Below are 17,676 nucleotides of genomic sequence, written 5' to 3'. Positions count from 1 at the left end.
ATGTCATTCTGACATATTGTTGACCATTTGGAAACTAAACAAACTGAAAATCACAGTAATAAATGTTTGAGATAGGAATTATGAAGCACTTACTTTACCTAATTATTGATGTGTATTGAACTTTCAATACTAAGAAAATTTAGTACAGCAATAAATAATAATTTTTCTTGTCTGCAGCTGATAGCCAAATGTCTTCACATTTTACTTTCAGTCAAATTTAATTTATGTTCTAAGTTGTTCAGGAAAATGATTTTTTGCTGTTTTCTCTTACTAAAGTGTAATGATACTGCACTGTATTCTAATGTTACAAAACACCAACATAACACGTTACGTTAGCTTTTGTTCATAAGTCTTTTCCCTCTTTTAAAAGTTGGTTTCATGCCCTAACTTTACATACCAAAGATATAAAATAATCCCTGTTGTCATTTCCCTGCCTACCCTGATTTTATAATTTCTAATTAAATGCTAGTTTTACCATAAGGGAGATAACATATTTCCTCATCATACATATATAATACTAGAGGTGAATGACAAACCGTGCACAGGATTGGTGGACAAGCACAGGATAGTAGTGATAGCTAGATAGTTTGGTAATCTTTCTGCTGAAAGGACTATTCTTTCTTAGTAAATGTCTGAAACAAGAGAATCACCACTGTGTGACCTTCAAAAATTTATACTTGCTGTAAATATTTCACAGTTGTTTATCTATCTATCTATCTGTCTATCCATCTATCTATTTTAAATCCCATTCTCTTTCAAGTAATCTTCAAGTATGGATCAGCCATTATACAGTGCGTTTATGCCTATGTACTAGGAACGCCTATGTACTGGGAAATCTATTAATGTATTCTATTAATGCTTCCCCCCCCCCCCAACAGTAGTCAGATTTCATAACTCTGAAAAAGGCCTTGGGGTTGTAGTTGTTTTTTGTTTTTGTTGTTGTTATTTTTTTCCTCTGTTCTTATTTAATGGGTAATCCAAAATCTGCAGCATACTTACAGCAAACTGAAAAAGGAGTAACAAGAGAGTATCAAGAAAAAGCAGCAGAACTGATGGGCAAACAAAGAAGTAAAATAGCATGAAACTGGAGTTAAAGTACTGAGAATTCATGTGGATGATTTAGGGAGATAAACCTGTCAAGTTCAGGTAGGTCAAAGTAGAGGTGACTACTAGTACAGTATTTTGTCAGTACAGTATTGTTGTCATACTAGCATATGAAAAAGTAATATTGTTCATTTTGCCAAATGTTATATTTGTTGGAAGTGAATCAAGACTTATACTCTGTATCTGGACAAGGATCAGACTAATCCATTGTTCATAGTGTTCTTCCTTAAGAATTTTCTCTGTCCTCTACATAGAAACATATGTGCTTTCCTGTTTCTCTCTGTGTCTATGTATATGCTTCCATTTTTTTTTCAATATTTATAAAATAGTGTGATGGTAAAATGTTATTAGATGTTTTTAAATGTAATTAGCTAAGTTTCAACAGTCCTCTTAGTATAATTAAAAGAAGTTGATTAATGTTCATGTCTCAGAATGATTTACTTTGAAGGGGACAGAAGGAGTTATGAATTTAAATTTTTAATGGGAAGTGAATTAAATTAGAGTTTGGTATATAGAAAACAGTATTGGGCAGAAGTGATACACCTTTGATAATTAAATGTAATTGTAAATCGTTCTTAACAATCTCTCTAAATACAGATTTAAGATCCTCATGAATATTTAATTTTATACTTCCCTCAAAAGAGACATTATGAGGAGAGATTCATCTTTGCCTTTACAACTGTATGCACAAGGGTGTCCATTCTTCCTTCTGTTCTGTTTGTCTTCTTTTACTGAAAATATTCTGACTTCAAAAGTGCTTTCCCACCAAACTCTGTTTTAAAGATTTTTTTTTTCCTGAGTAAAATATTCTTAGTTAGTTTATGAAAACAGCTGTCCTGCAGAATCACTGCAAAATGGTTGGATTTGCTCTTTATCACACTTCATTCTGAGGATCATCTTTCCTGTACAAGTGCATGGAAGTTGCATATTCTCCCTCTTCTGAATTCATGGGAAGGAGCAGAAAGAGGTAAATTACTAGCTATGTTATAGACCTATTAAAATCCTCTCTGTAATCATGGTCATATGATCTAGTGATACAGTGGCAAGAAGACCTCTTCCTACTGTTTACCTTTTAATGTTTCTTTTCTATATGGAAGAATAAACATTTTCTTACCAACCAACATGACCCTTGTAAAATAACACATGTAAAAACTCAAGCAAAGATGGACTAAACAAGTGCTTCCCTTGTGCTGAGGAAGAAATGATTTTTTTCTTTAAGCTTTTGCTAGAAAGTTTTTATTTCTTGTGGTTGCCTTTCTGCAGGTCAAGTACACACGAAGACCAGAACCAAGCAAACAGATCTTAAAGAAAAGATAGCAATAGTAGTGTTAGTAGGAGAATATGGGATGGTAGTAGTAGTTGTTTTTTTTTTTTGGTTGGTTGGTTGTGTTTTGTTTTGTTCTAAGTTCAAACTCTTGCCTGTTTAAAAGCTTTAATTTCTCCTCTTTAACTGGAAGAACTGCATTTTTTATCATAGCATGCATGGTCATCATCTTCCTTAGTCTTAATCTGAACTCTACTTCTGCTTTAACAGATGAACAAGGACTTGTTTGTAGATTGACTGCATACATGGAACTGCTCAAAACTTTACCTGCCACAGACTCCAAGTTATTTAAAAATCTGTGTAACATCTCAAGACAGGCACAGCATCATAACAGTCCTAATTAAATGTCCTGATTAAAAGGACAAGAGGTAGTGGGCACAAAATGAAATACAGACAATTCCATTTAAAAATTAGAAAAAAAAAATTCTTTTTTTTCCCCATGAGGATGGTCAAACATTGGCACAGGGTTGCCCAGACACAATGTGGAGTCTCCATCCTCTGAGAAATTTAAAACCTAACTGGACAAGAAATTGAGCCATCTGCTGTGACCCTGCTCTGAGCAGGTGGGTTGATCTAGACCAGTTTTCTTCAAAGTGGGGTGCATGCACTATAATAAGTAAAATAAATAAATGAATAAATTCTGCAGTAATGGAGTAATATCTTTCCTTTAAACACTTCTTATTTGAAAGGAGAGAGAGGTACCTTGTATTTTTGGAGAAGTTAACATATAATACTTATATTCTCTTCCGTAATGCAGCAGTTTAACAGTGATTTAGCGAAAGCATGAAGATCCTCTATTCAGTTTAAAATTGGGTGGTGGGAATAAAAGAAGACTAAATGCTGAAGTAGTTTTCTTCAGATAGCACTTAACTACAGTATGTTCACTGTTACTGTACATTGCACAAACCTGTACTGCAGGCAATGCGTCTTTAATGCACCACATAAGCTGTTGTTTTCTGTTCCATTGCCAGGAAATTGTCCTGTGTACTTGGGTGAAATGTACAACCTGATTATTTGTATTCTCAGACTCATAGAAAAATGGAAATTCCTCAGTCTTCTGACTCCGCTATTTTTTATGTTGTTATATGATCCATATTCTTTTTCACTGGATCTCTTAGCAGTTATATAGCTGTGGCTTAGCAGGTTTTGAAAGGATATTTGACATGAAGTTAATACTCAATCTGATTTATACAGATTAATGCAGCAATCTGAGGTGCTGTCAGATTTTCTCATTATTTTATGGACTATTCAGTATATGAGTCATTGGAATGTCAAGTCTTTTCAGGTGTAAGGGTGATCCCAAACACTGTCCTGAGTGAGTTGATAGTAAACTCTCCAATTTCAAGGATAATAAAATCATAGAATGGTTTGGGTTGGAAGGGACCTTAAAGACCATCTGGTTCCAACCCCCTGCCATGGGCAGGGACACCTCCCACTGGATCAGGTTGCCTGGGGCCTCATCTAACCTGGCCTTGAACACCTCCAGGCATGGGGCATCCACAACTTCTCTGGGCAACCTGTTCCAGTGCTTCACCACTGTCTGAGTGAAGAATTTCCTCCTAACATCTAATAAAAATCTCCCGTCTTTTAGTTCAAAACCATTCCCCCTTGTCCTGTCATTACCTGCCAAAGCAAAAAGTTGCTCTCCATCTTTTCTTAAGTCCTCTTTAAGTACTGAAAATCTGCAATGAGGTCACCACAGAGCTTTCTCTTCTTCAGTCTGAACAAGCCTTTCATCATAGGATAGGTGCTCCAGCCCTCTGATCATCTTTGTGACCCTCCTCTGGAACTGCTCTAACAAGTCCACATCTGCCTTGTGCTGTAGGCCTCAGGCCTGGATGCAGGACTACAACTGGGGCCTCACGAGGGCAGGGCAGAGGGCGACAATCACTTTCCTTGACCTACTAGCTGTGACTCTCTTGATGCAGCCCAGGACACAGTTGACCTTCTGGACTTTAGGTACATACTGCTAACTCATGTCAAGCTTTTCATCTGCCAGAACCCTCAAGACCTTCTCTGCAGGGCTGCTCTCAATGAGTTCTTCTCCCAGTATGTACTCATGTCCAGGATTTCCCTGACCCCAGTGCAGCACCTTGCACTTGGATTTGTTGAACCTCATTAGGTTCACATGGGCCCACTTCTCAAGACTGTCCAGGTCCCTTTGGATGACATCCCTTCCTTCTGTTGTATCAACTACACCACTCAGCTTAGTGTCATCTGCAAACTTGCTGAGGGTGCACTTTATCCCACTATGTCACCGATAAAGATATTAAATAATTCTGGTCCCAAGACGGACCCCTGAGGGACACCACTTGTCACCAGATTCCACTTGGACATAGAGCCATTGACCACCATTCTCTGGGTGTGGCCTTCAAGTCAATTCCTTATCCACAGAATGGTCCACCACTCAAACCCATCTCATCCCAAATTTGGAGATCAAGATGTCATGTGGTACCATGTCAAAGGCCTTGCAGAAATCCAGGTAGATGACATTGGTTGGTCTTCCCTTGTCAACTGATGCAGTCATACCATCATCATCATAGAAGGCCACCAGGTTGGTCAGGAATGATTTGCCGTTTTATGAAGCTATGCTGGCTGTCTCGAATCGTCTCTTTGCCTTGTGCCTTGCCATTGCTTCCAGGAGGATCAGTTCCATGATTTTCCCAGGCACTTTTCCCAGTTAACAGTCACTAGTTTGTAATTCCCCCGCATTCCTTTCTATCCTTTTTAAAAATGGGAGTGAGGTTTTCATTTTTTCAGTCACCAAGGATTTCACCTGACTGCCATTACTTTTTGAATATGATGGATAGAGGCTTGGCAACTCCATCATCCAGTTCCCTCACGACCCTGGGATGCATGCCATCAAGTCCCATAGACTTGTATCTGTTTAGTTTCATCAGGTGGTCTCAAACCTGCTCAACGCTCGCAGTAGGAGGCACTTTGCTGCACCAGCCCTCACCTATAGATTCAGGGAAACAAAAGATGTGGAAAGTCTGACTGCCAGTAAAGACTGAGGCGAAGAAGTTGTTGAGTACCTCAGCCTTCTCCCTGTCTGTCATTAGCAGTTCTCCCTTCTCATTTATCAGAGGTGGTACACTCTCCTTGGCCTTTCTTTTCTGACCAGTGTGCCTGTAGAACCCCTTCTTGTTATTCTTTGCATCTCTTGCCAAGTTCAGTTCCATCTGTGCCTTGGCTTTCCTGATGCCATCCATCCCTGGGTATCCCTGTAGTCTTTCCAGGCCACATGTCCCTGCTTCCACTGCCTGTGAATTTCCTTCTTAGACATCAGTTTGACCAGCAGGTCCTTTCTCAGCCATGCCAATCTCCTGCCTTCCATGTCTGGTTTCTTACACAGGGGGATGGAGAGTTATTGCAGTCTTAGAAAAGCATCCTTAAAGAGTTGCTAGCTCTGTTCAGCTCCTTTGTCCCTAAGGGCAGTGTTCCAGGGGATCTCATCCACTAGGTCTATAGACAGCTGGAAGTTTGCTCTTTGGAAGCTAAGGGTCCTGACTTTGCTCTTTGCCATTCCTGAAGATCACAAACTCAACCAAGGCATGGTCACTGCATTTGGGGTTCATTTGTCTTTTGATTTATTAAGTGAAATATTTTTTATAATTTGTCATAAAGATATGTAGCACCTAATTTTTATATGTGCAATTATATGTATATGCAGCTGTAGATATTGGTGGACATAGTAATATTACCTTGTTTCCAACAAAATGTCCTGATAATATCTTCCTGATAATATCTTCCTGTATAATGGTATTATATCTCTCTTTTTTTTTTTTTTTTTCCTGTGGTTATAAATCATGGTTGTACATTAACTTCTTTATGAGTTAGGAAAACTATTTTTTTTTCTTGTGAGAGGTGAGAAAGAGATACTCCTTTAAAGACCTGTATAAAATATATATTGATGTATAAAAACACATTTACACAACTAACCTGTATATGCTGAACAAGGTGTAAGAAATACCAGTTATTTCTAAACAGAAATTTGCTTTATTCCCAAAAGCACATTTTGTAGAAATGGTTAGAAATAAAGAGAATTTTGCTGAAGAACACTTTTCTGTCAATAAACAAAATCAGGAAAAAAATCTATTTTATAACAGTTCTTTGGTATGGCAGGGTACTGTTTCATTTTCTCATTTTCTTCTGTTGGCTTTTGTTCTCATTTGGTCTCTGTGCTCTATAATGCCTTCTAGTCTGTCTTCTTAATGCATATATAATTGGGGCATTTTACTCATGTAGTCATTTAAAAATGTATTTACATTGTTCCAACAGGTTTTATGTCAACTATGCTGTGTTTTCACTAACAAACAAACAAAACAACAACAACAAAAAGGAATGAAAATGTCAAGAGAAACTACACTGTGTCATATTTCCTGACAGTAATCTGAAGTTAAGGATGCAGTGAGATTTGTGCTTCACAGACATCGCTGAACTGATTTAAGTCTTTCAGAGATAGGAACATACCTAAGCATCATCTTTACTGAGTTTAATCTCACTGGAGAATGGCATTCTTGACGCTTAATTTGAAAATGAATGGTGGGGAAAAAAGAAGAAAAAAGTATCAGAGTTAGTGTAGGATTTATGAACTAAGAAGCAGCAGGACCAAAGCAATAAAGCTATGGATGAAAAATGAGATCCTCTAAGATCTTGCTTTAGCAATCTTAGATGAACAAATTGATATGGTCTTCTATGGACAGTTAGGAGCAGCCTCACATTCACAGGACCCAATTCTCAAAATTCTCAAAAAAGCCCTGACATGAGTTGGAGGGATGGTACAGCAATCCATGATGTTCCTGGGGAGTACCAGTGACAAATTCCCAACCCATAATAGAGGAGCCAATGAGGAGAGGTGGACCTCTGCTGAACTTCATTCTCACCAACAAGGAAGGGCTTATTGTGGATATAAGGTCAAAGGTTACCTTGACTGCAGTGACCCGGAGATGGTAGAGTTCACTATCCTGAGAAGAGGGAAGAAGACAAAAAGCAAGACCCAAAAACCGGATTGCAGGACAGCAGACTTTGGCCTCTTCAAAGATCCATTTGGAAGAGTCCCATGGGATAAGGCACTGGAGGCAAGAGGGACCCAAGAAAGCTAGTTCATACTCTTATCACCTCCTTCAAACTCAAGAGGGGTACATTCAAACAAAGAGGAAGTCAGGCAAAAATGTCAGGAGCACAGCATAGAACAAAGTGCTTCTAGCTGAACTCAAACGCAAGAAGGAAATATACAGAAGGTGGAAGAAGGGGCAAGTAACTTGGGAGGAATATAGAGACACTGCCTGACCATGAGAAGATGCAGTTAAAAAGCGAAAGCGCAAATGAAATTGAATCTTGCAAGGGATATCAAAAGCAACAAGCAGGGCTTCTCTAAATATGTAGGTAACAAAAGGAAAACTAGGGAGAATGTGGGCCTGCTGCTGAATGGGGCGGAGGATCTGGTGACACAGGACATGGAGAAGGCAGAGATCCTGACTGCCTTCTTTGTTTCAGTCTTTACTATCAAGACCAGCTTTCAGGAGTCCTTGGCCCCCTAGACCAGGGAAAATTCTGGAGCAAGGAAGATACACCCTTGGTAGAAGAGGATCAGTTCAGGGAATACAGAAGCAAACTGCGCACACAGATATACCCATGAATGCTGAGGGAGCTGGCTGGTGTCACTGCAAGACCACTCAATAATCTGTGAACAATCATGGCAACTGGGAAAGGTACCTGAGGACTGGAGCAAATCAAATGGCACTTCCATCTTCAAGAAGTGCAGAAAGGAGGATCCAGGGCCTGTCAACCTAACCTCAGCCCTCAGCTTATGATGAAGGAAGCATTTCTGGAAACATTTTCCAGGCAAATGAAGGACAAGAAGGTCATCAGAAATAGTCAGCATGGATTCACCAAGGCTGATGCCCTTCTACGATGAAATGACTGCCTTGGTAGACAGGGGAAGAGCAGTGAATATTTTTTACCTAGACTTCAGTAAGGGTTTTGATACTGTGGTGGTTTTACCATGTAAACCCAATACGTATACTATCATAAGATCCTCACAGAGAAGCTGATGAAGTATGGGCTGGATAGGCAGACAGTGAGGTGGACTGAAAACTGTCTGAACAGCTGTACCCAGAGGGTGGTGATCAGTGAAACAAAATCTATTTGGGGGCCGGTAACTAATGGAGTACCCCAGGGGTCAGTAATGATCTTTTTTAATGATGGGGCAAAGTAATCCCTCAGAAAGGCTGCAAATGACAAAAAACTGAGAAGAATGGCTGATAACTCCAGAGGGTCATGCTGCCATTCAGGGGGAACCTGGGCAGGCTGGAGAAATGGGCAACAGGAACCTCACGAAGTTCAACAAGGGGAAGTACAAAGACCTATACCTGGGGAGGAACAGCCCCCTGCATCAGTACTTGCTTGGACCAACCAGCTGGAAGGCATGTTTGCAGAAAAGAAGTTGAAGATACAGTGGACACCAAGTTGACATGAGCCAGCAATATGCCCTTGTGGCAAAGAAGGCTAATAGGATGCTGGGTTGCATGAGGAGGAGTGTCGCCAGCAAACAGCTCTACTCAGCACTGGTGAGGCCACACCTGGAGTAGTGTGTCCAGTTTGGGGCTCCCCAGTCCTGTCCCCAGGGACACGGACATACTGGAAAAAGTCAAGAGAAGGGCCACTAAGGTGGTGAAGGAACTGGAGCATCTCTCCTATGAGGAAAGGCTTTGAGAACTAAGACTGTTCAGCCTAGAGAATGCACACAGTGTGTACGTTAATGTGTAGACATACATGAAAGGTCTGTTTAAAGAAGATGGACCCATGCACCTTACAGGGGTGTCCAGTGGCAACACAAGAGGCAATGGGAACAAACTGAAACACAGGAGGCTCTGTCCGAACATGAGGAAACTTGTTTTTTACTGGGCGATGGAGCACTGGCACAGGTTGCCCAGAAAGGTTGTGGAGTCTCCTTCCTTGGAGATACTCAAAAGCCATCTGGACATGGTACTGGGTAGCTGGCTGTAACTACCCCTGCTTCTGCAGGATGCTTGGACAAAATGACCTCCAGAGGTCTCAAAACCTCAGCCATTCTGTGATTCTGTGAAGGCAAACTCTAAGTCAACTAGAACCAGGGCCAGTACAATAAACAGTTGTTGTTGTTGTTGTTATTATTATTATTATTATTATTATTGTTATTTACAGAGTCCTTGAGTATTTCACAAGGACTAGGAGAGGATCATCTGGCAAGAACGAAGAGATGCACTACAAAGAAGTCACAATTGTGAAGTTTACTTTTGTGGATATAATGTATTTCTTAAATTACCTTCTCAGCTAAATGTCCTCAGAAGGGCAAAACAGAAAGAGTGAAAGAGCAGTTTTATGCAGTTGGCAGTCCAAAAGGAAGGTGGGAAGCAATCAGATACAACTATTTATTTTCAAATGCTTCTCACAGCTCCTGTACTTACACAAGCTGTAATCATTAAACTGATTTGTGTCTTTTCATTTTGTGGATTAGCAATTTGTCTTTTTGTTGTTGTTGTTTTTTCTTTTCAGTTTGATGATGACTTGAAACATTTCAAGAAAAAAAGCCTGTAACCTTTCACTGAAAAGCAGAGAGAACGCCATGACTGTTTCCTTTCCTAGCTGTATTTTAGTGCTTTTGATCTCAGTTCTGCACCTCACTGATAAAGAACCTATTTTTTTTCCTCTCCTACACACTTTATCTGACTCTGTACTGATGCCTTTGCAATTTTTCCTTAAAATAGTCTATTCATTTTAATTTCTCTTAAATGGTAGTTTTCAGGAACTAGCAACACCTATTTTATTCATTCAATTAAATGTAGACTCTTTAAAGGTCTTTAGAAAGACTGCTACCTTGAAGAACTACCAGAACCAGGTCATACATACGCATTTTTTTTCCACAAACACCAGAAAGTTCTGCTCTAAGTACTCTAGAATATTGCTTTAAGCAATGTTGATATAATCTCCTGTCAAATAGCAGACAATACTCATGCCACTCAAGTGAAAAAAATATATATATATATATTTTTGTTTGTTTGTTTGTTTTCTGGGAAAAGAAATCTGTAATAGAAGAGGATGTGCAGGTAATGTAAGTAGAAGAAATACAAATAATGCTTCAGTCAGTTCCTTTTCAGGATCTCTTACTCATTTCCTTGTTCTATCTTCAGTGAAATTAAACAGTTGATAAATATCATTAGGTAAATGTAGCTTCTTCTTTTGATGGAGCAGACATCAACAAATCACGAGATATTTTAAAATGAGAGAATGGCAGGCTAGTGTCAGAATTTAACATATAGCTAAAATAACACATTGTGATAATTGTGGTGTTTCAACACTCATCGTAGATTAGAAGCTTATAGAAATTGTTTGTTTCAATCATGCTAGCCTGGATGAAGGCTAAATCAATGAAATGGTTATGTTTTGATGTTTGACCAGCACAGCATAAAAAGGGCGAAGGGAAGGGAAGGGAAAGATGTAATTGAGCTGCAAGTGGTATCAACAATTATTGATTTGTTTTAGAACAGTATGGCATGCAGCAACACAGAAACAACTGCCAGAAAGTGCATTCACGATAAATAAATAAAATTTTAAATAAATAAAATTTGGGCTTCAGGCAGTGGCTGTTGCTCTACCCTGGGGCAAGGATCAGAACTTCTGGAGCTGGCAGACTCATCTATGGGAGGTATGCTCTAGTCATTGTAGCACCAGGTGAGGCAGCCCTGTGAGGTGATCCTGTTCCCACTGTCTCAGGGATTACAAAGAAAGGTTGACAGAATCTTTGAAGGATCCAGCAGAGGCAAGATCCTAAACCTCAGGAGAGAAAAAAATTAAAAAGGTTAAATGAGACAATGCAAGAGCAGGAAAAGGACATGCATTTTCAAATGGTAGAAGCTTGTTACTTCCGTCAGTAGAAGGAAGGGTCTCCATCTCCATCTGGAACTGTTCCCCTAACAGGCTCAGGGCCAAACAAAAGCAATGTCCTACTTCATCTGCTGCTTCTAAGAAGGGAAGAAATCCTGTCAAGTGTGGTCAACTCGTGCTGTGGCAACCATGATCTGACTGAATTCAGGGTTTGCAGGAATTCTTGAAAGGTGAGCAGAAACATTCAGTTAGAAAATTGGATTCCAGCTTGTTTGGGGAATTTTAAGGCAAAATCATCTGGCAAGCTATCACAAAGGGAAGAATGCCCAGGAAAATTGCTCAAGTTTTAGAGAAAACTTACTGAGTGCTCAGAAACAGTGCTCAGAAAAAAATCATCCCATTGTCCAGGAAGGCTGGTAAATTTGATGGAACATCATACAGCCTTCCTAATAAACTGAAACCAAAATTATTCATGATGTGCAAATTAACCAAGTCTACAAATGAGCAGTCATAAAACTCAGACACTTAAAATCAGGAAAGCAAAAGCCCAGCAGGATCTCAAACTTGAAGCGAATACAAAGGATATCAGGAAGGGATTGTAGCAACTCCCATTCAAAGAAAATGTCAGCCCATTTCTGAAGGAAGGCAAGCTAGTGAAAGAAAATGTGAAGGAGGTTGAAGTGCTTGCTGCATTTCTCTTTGATTTTGATAATAAGTGAAGATATTCAAGTACAAGTGGAAGAAGAGATCTAAAAATTAACTGATATGAAAATATTTTCACTGGCAATAAATGAAAATACCAGTAATCATTTGCCTGACCTCTAAAAATCTGTTTTCACGTCTTATGTGTGTGTTAAACTATGTAACTTAGAATTATGAAATGTGTAATATGACCATTCTCATTAGTATGCTTCTCTAGTTTAGAAAAGTTGGTGCAATATTCTTTGTACTGTCTAGAGTGAAAAATATTCTTCTTCTGAAGAAAAAAACAAAAGAAAAAACACGGTAATGTGGAAGAAAAAAAATGTTGTAGAAGTAAAGGAAGGATTATCAGTTACTTTCTGATCAGCTGAACTTGCCATAAAGAGCAATTACAAGTGTAGAGCTACAAATTCTTTGTACTTATTGCTTTAACTGTTTAGAAAAGACCTTGCCATACCATACATGCCTTCAGAAGGTTTTGCTGGTTATTTTTTATGGCAAAGATTTTTAGAAGAAGCATATGGGTAGTATCTGAGGTAGCCTAGATTAGACTTGCTGTAATGAAATTTTTGTCTTTGAGTACATATTCATGACTAATCTATCTGAAAAATCACCAGGACCAAATTCAGGCACTTATACCTTTTTTGGTGGGAAAGTCTACAAAAGGAATACATTTTCCTACTACTTTCCCCTCCCCTCCCCTCCCCTCCCCTTCCCTTTCCTTTCATTCCTTTTTAGTAAGACCATAAACCTCACTGATATACTGTTCAAATGTGTGATAATATTCCCAAAACAGGTGAACAGTTTAGATCCAGAAGATTTATAAATTTTGTTACTTTTGCTGATACAGAATATGCATGATTATTGCCCCACATCTCTCTCACAGTGCTTTCTAACACATTATTCATGTAGTTGAGAAAGCTGATAAATTCTGAGCAGCAGTTAAATATAGGCTAATCCTGCTAGCATTTATTTGAAAGGAAGCAAAGCTCTCAGATGAGCAGACCTGAGAAGATAATTGTCAGATTTTTTTTTTTAGCTATATGAAAAGCATTTTTTTTTAATAAATCTGTTAACAGAGTATTTGACCATCCTCAAAGCTCTTAGAATCAACATTGTTCTTGTGAAGTGATAAATAAAGGATGTTAATACCTGGAAGAATGTAGTAATAAGGTACAAATAAAAGAAATAGGAGAATATTAAGTATTACACTTTAATAATACATGCTCATTCAGGGCATGAACTAGTGCTTAACATTAATAAATTGTTTGATAGATTGCTTGTCAGATCATGACTGTTCTTGTATGGGGATTGTCTCTTCAGTGACAGGTATGGTCTTGAAGATGTGTCTCAGCTTGACTTAGTAAACAAATATTTATTTATTTATTTATTTATTTGTATTCATGGAATTAAAAAATGGTTTGGATTGGAAGGGATCTTAAGGACCATCTTGTTCCAGCCCCTGGAACACTGCAACGCTGCAAGTGTACTCTAAAGAGTATGCTAAAGTAAGATACTGTTATTGGTGAAAAAGTGAATAGGCATTGCTTCTGTTTTTAATTGCTTTTTTTGAAAATAATTACTAATAGCTTTCATACCTCAGGAAATCATACCCCATATATTTACCTTGATATCTTCAGAGTATACTTTCCGAGATCTAATAAGAAAATCCTTTCAGATTTATATTTTTATTTTTTAATGACTTGAAGGCCATTACAACTTTGTACCACTTACATTTATAGACATATACTAACAAGAAACTGTCTCAGTGTATTTCTGTTTAGAGTTGCCTTAAGGTAGACTAAACTATCATATGCTTACTGTGTTATACAGTTTATCAAGTTCCTTAACTATTTCAAACACAAATATTATTCAGATGTATGTAATAACATGTATGTTGTAATGCACAATTTTAGGTTTTGATTTTAGTGTTGGTTGGGTGAAGTTTTAAAATAAGCCTTCTATCTTGGCCTAAGCAGCTCTTATATGGAAAAAGCAAGGCCAACCCCCCTGGCAAAAGTCTTTCCCATAAGAAGGGCTGCTTTTCTCCATTTGGATTTAAAATCCATTCTGTTTGTCAAACCTTGAGTCTTTCAAAAGAGTATGAATTTACTGAACAGAGTTGAAGACAAGAAATCTGAGAAACTTAAGAAAACCTTCATTTAATGGTGTTTTAGATAAGTGTCATAAACATTTCTAAGAGACATTTCAGATCATAGATGAAATTGGTATGCAACAGATGACAGAGCATTGAATTAAGCCTCAGAAACCTTGAATTCCCATTCTAGCTTTTTCCACTATGGAGTTATAATGTCAGGCAAGCCAATTCTCTGTGCTTTGAATTTACATCCTTTAAATAGAGATGATTGTGTGTCTCTTTTGTCATCTCTCATGACGTGCTATATTTTTATGATAAGTGTTTGAATTGCTCATAATCTACAGGACAAAACCAAGTCAGAAATAAAAGATGACTTAAGAATTGTAATTCTCCTTAAGAAACATTACCAGTTTAAAGTATAACTCATTTCAGGTGGGCTACACGGTTCTCCTCCCATACACCCCCAACCTGGCAGGTCATGTTCTAAGCTATTTGTGTGGGAGTAATAGGAGTTTCCTACTGTACACACGATTGGGAGTGTTTCTATGAGAGTCAGCTGTTTAAAGATAACGTATTAAATGTTTGATAGTGAAAGCACATGAATCCTTTAAAAGAGGCACAAATCCAAGGTCCTGCCTATTTGCAGTGACAAAGTTCCATGACAAAGAGGCTTTAACAGGTACTGAACCAAATTCTTCCCATTGATTGCGGAGAGATTATATGACTTCAACAGACAGCAGAATTTGCCTCATGTTACTCTGGCCTCATTCCAAATTGGGTGATTGCATTCTGCATAACTGTATTTCTCCTCTAGTTTCAATTCAGCTCAATATTCATTATTCCCAACTTTTCTATGCAGCCTTTTTATTTTAGGAGCCTGTAATTCTGTCATATAAATGGCATGTGTGGATAATATTTTTCTATAATTAAAAAAGTATTTTTATTTGTAGCAGTGCGGCATACTAATATTTATATTTTGCTAAGAATCTGTCTACACACAACAAAGCATGGCAGGTCTTGAGGATCTTAAAGTCTAATGCGTTTGTTACACTTCTCCTATATGAATATCTGTTTGGAACCTCTGTTTATATAATATCAAATGCATGATCACTGTAATATCCACTTAGTTTTAAATAAAATTCAGCAACGGTAAGATTTCTGTATCTTTATGTGTTTCCATGAACGTACAACAAGATCTCAGATTTTTTGATCTAAAGGCTTACAGTTCCAATTATTATTCCAAGTGATTTATAATTTATCACATTAGTCTACTTACCATTTTTTTCAGTTTCTACTTATACTTTTTAAATTCTTCTTACCCTCTTAACATCATCCTTTATCATAAATCATACAGTATGCACCCACCAAAAGTCCCAAAGCTTAACTTTTATATTTATTGATGTAATCAATATAAATCTGTGTAATTCTACATGGGATTTCATGGAGATATTGAGGGAGACTAAATTCCTTTCCTTGCAGCTGAAGAGTCACTGTAGAAAGGAATTGAGTTATATGCAGCATGCATATTGAACACATTTATCTGAAAATGCTCAGAAATTCACAACATAACTTTAGGGATTTCAGAGGTCATGATTAGGAAAGATATGTATCTTAATTACTCCACGTTTAAAGAGCTCTATTCTCTTGACTCCTTTACTGTGACTAAACCATCTGGCTGGGACATGTTTTATAATGTCTTAGGGACTATGCTAACGTGGCTCGGTTTTGTGGCTTTTGCTCAAAATAATTTTTCTGTAATGTTAGTTAGATCCTCACAGATAAGATGATGACATTATTCCAGTGTGAATACTTCTAGGAAATGATGGAGGCATGCTTTGGATGAAACAAGCTACTTGGTGTACTTTGCATACAGTGACACTCCCTATGTGCATTATGTGTAGGAGGAACTCTGCACACTAGAAACTCATAAAGAGAAGGGAATGATCAACTTCTGTCTCCTTCAGCATGCTACACACTGACACCAGTGCCACTAATATTGTTAGTAACATTTATGCAGATGTGTTGAGGCAAATGAATCACCCTGCTAATTCTTTGGAAGTAATTTCAGAAATTAAGACAAGTTCATATGACTTTTAAAATGAAGACTTGTCCATTACATCTAGACATGAATTGGGAGGGCTTCAAGGTGATTACACTCAGTTGGTTTTGCATGTCTTCAGTCTGAGTCTTAAAAATTCCATACCATGTTGATATCCTAAACATTATTGTGATTGGTTCTTACAAACAAACACTTTTCTTTGTTTTAAAGTCTAGGTAGCCCATATTTATGGTATTTGTTTTTCTTTTAAAATAATTATTTTCACTTTTCTGGGTGCAAAGTACAAAATAGTGCAAAATAGTTCATTTTCTCTCTCCTGTTCACAAGCATCCAGTTCATTGTTTTTGATTCTTGTAAACAAGTATTACTTTCTCTTTAGTGCTATCACTGAACATCATCTATCTTCTTCAGTCTCTTGTAGAAAATTGTTCTCTCCATAGTGTTACTAGGATACCTATCACTCTTATTTCTATCAAGCACTGATGATGAACCTTATCATCAAGATTTAGTCCCCACAGGAAAACAATGAGCTATAGATTAGTTCTACATGAATGACATGACAGGAGAAAGTTAATAATACTTGTGTACAGAAATGAATGCATATTCAGCTTCTTACACACACGCAGACACACACACACACACACACATGATTTCTAGGGACCTATTCAGATTTGGTCAAAATGTAAAAGTGAGACTACTCTTTACTTGGAAATGAAGCCAGATAAAACTGCTTTATCTGGTGGAGAACAATAAATTCTGTATGCCTTCTAGGCAGAGTAATTTAAAAGGTCAACAACATGGTGTTTGTTCTGTGTTCCAGATTGACCCAAAAGATAGTGTTCCTTATATTGAAATACTTATATTAAGCAGAACAGCCAGTCTCATTTCCCATCCATTTTGAAGTGTGTCATTAAATTTAGTTCTGGTATATTTACATCTCACATCTTTGTAATCGAGTGCAGCTTCAAAAATAACTTCAATAGCATTCCCTAGGACTCCACTAGGCAGTATCATTCAGTTTTTTACAAATAGTGGACAAAAAGCCTGCTTTATCTATTTCTGACTGTATGCATATAGTGGGTTTACGTGGCGAGGTTTTGGTAGCAGGGGTCTGCAGGGGTGGCCTCTGTGACAAGAATCCAACAGCTGCCCCATGTTAGATAAGGGCCAGTTTCAGACAGCTCCAAAGGGACCTGCCGCTGGCCAGAGATGGGCCTGTGAGCAATGCTGGTTGGGCAAATTTAACAAAGGGGAAAAAAACCTGCTGGGCAGCAGCAGCTGGGAGAGCAAGGAGTGAGAACCAGCCCTGCAGACCCCAAGGAGGTCTGCAGAAGGAGGTCTGCAGAAGGAGGGCAGGAGGTGCTCCAGGCCCCAGAGCAGAAATTCCCCTGCAGCCTGTGCAGAGGCCCCTGGTGGAGCAGGCTGTCCCCCTGCAGCCCATGGGTCCCACATGGAGCAGCAGATCTCCATGCTGCAGCCCGTGGAGGAGCCCCTGGTGGAGCAGGTGGATGTGGCCTGGAG

At 38.4% G+C, this 17,676-nt stretch overlaps 1 protein-coding gene across 11 annotated transcripts in view; it reads left to right on the top strand.

Moving 5' to 3' along the window:
* Positions 1–17,676, top strand: part of CCDC102B (coiled-coil domain containing 102B) — a 164,207-nt gene that overhangs the window by 90,175 nt on the left and 56,356 nt on the right. The window contains exon 6 of one of the 11 annotated variants that reach the window (XM_080578656.1): positions 6,710–7,031. The exons of the other annotated variants lie outside the window; for them this stretch is intronic. Coding sequence (XP_080434782.1) covers positions 6,710–6,814 — 105 coding nt within the window. The 3' untranslated portion in view covers positions 6,815–7,031. Of the gene's footprint in view, positions 1–6,709; positions 7,032–17,676 lie in introns of those variants that run through there. 11 annotated transcript variants of the gene reach the window in all.

Source organism: Anser brachyrhynchus (assembly GCF_964034855.1).
Source record: "Anser brachyrhynchus genome assembly, chromosome: 2".
Lineage (NCBI taxonomy): Eukaryota > Metazoa > Chordata > Aves > Anseriformes > Anatidae > Anser > Anser brachyrhynchus.
Note: the sequence above shows the minus strand (reverse complement) of the source record. Positions and strands in the feature narration are given on the sequence as shown.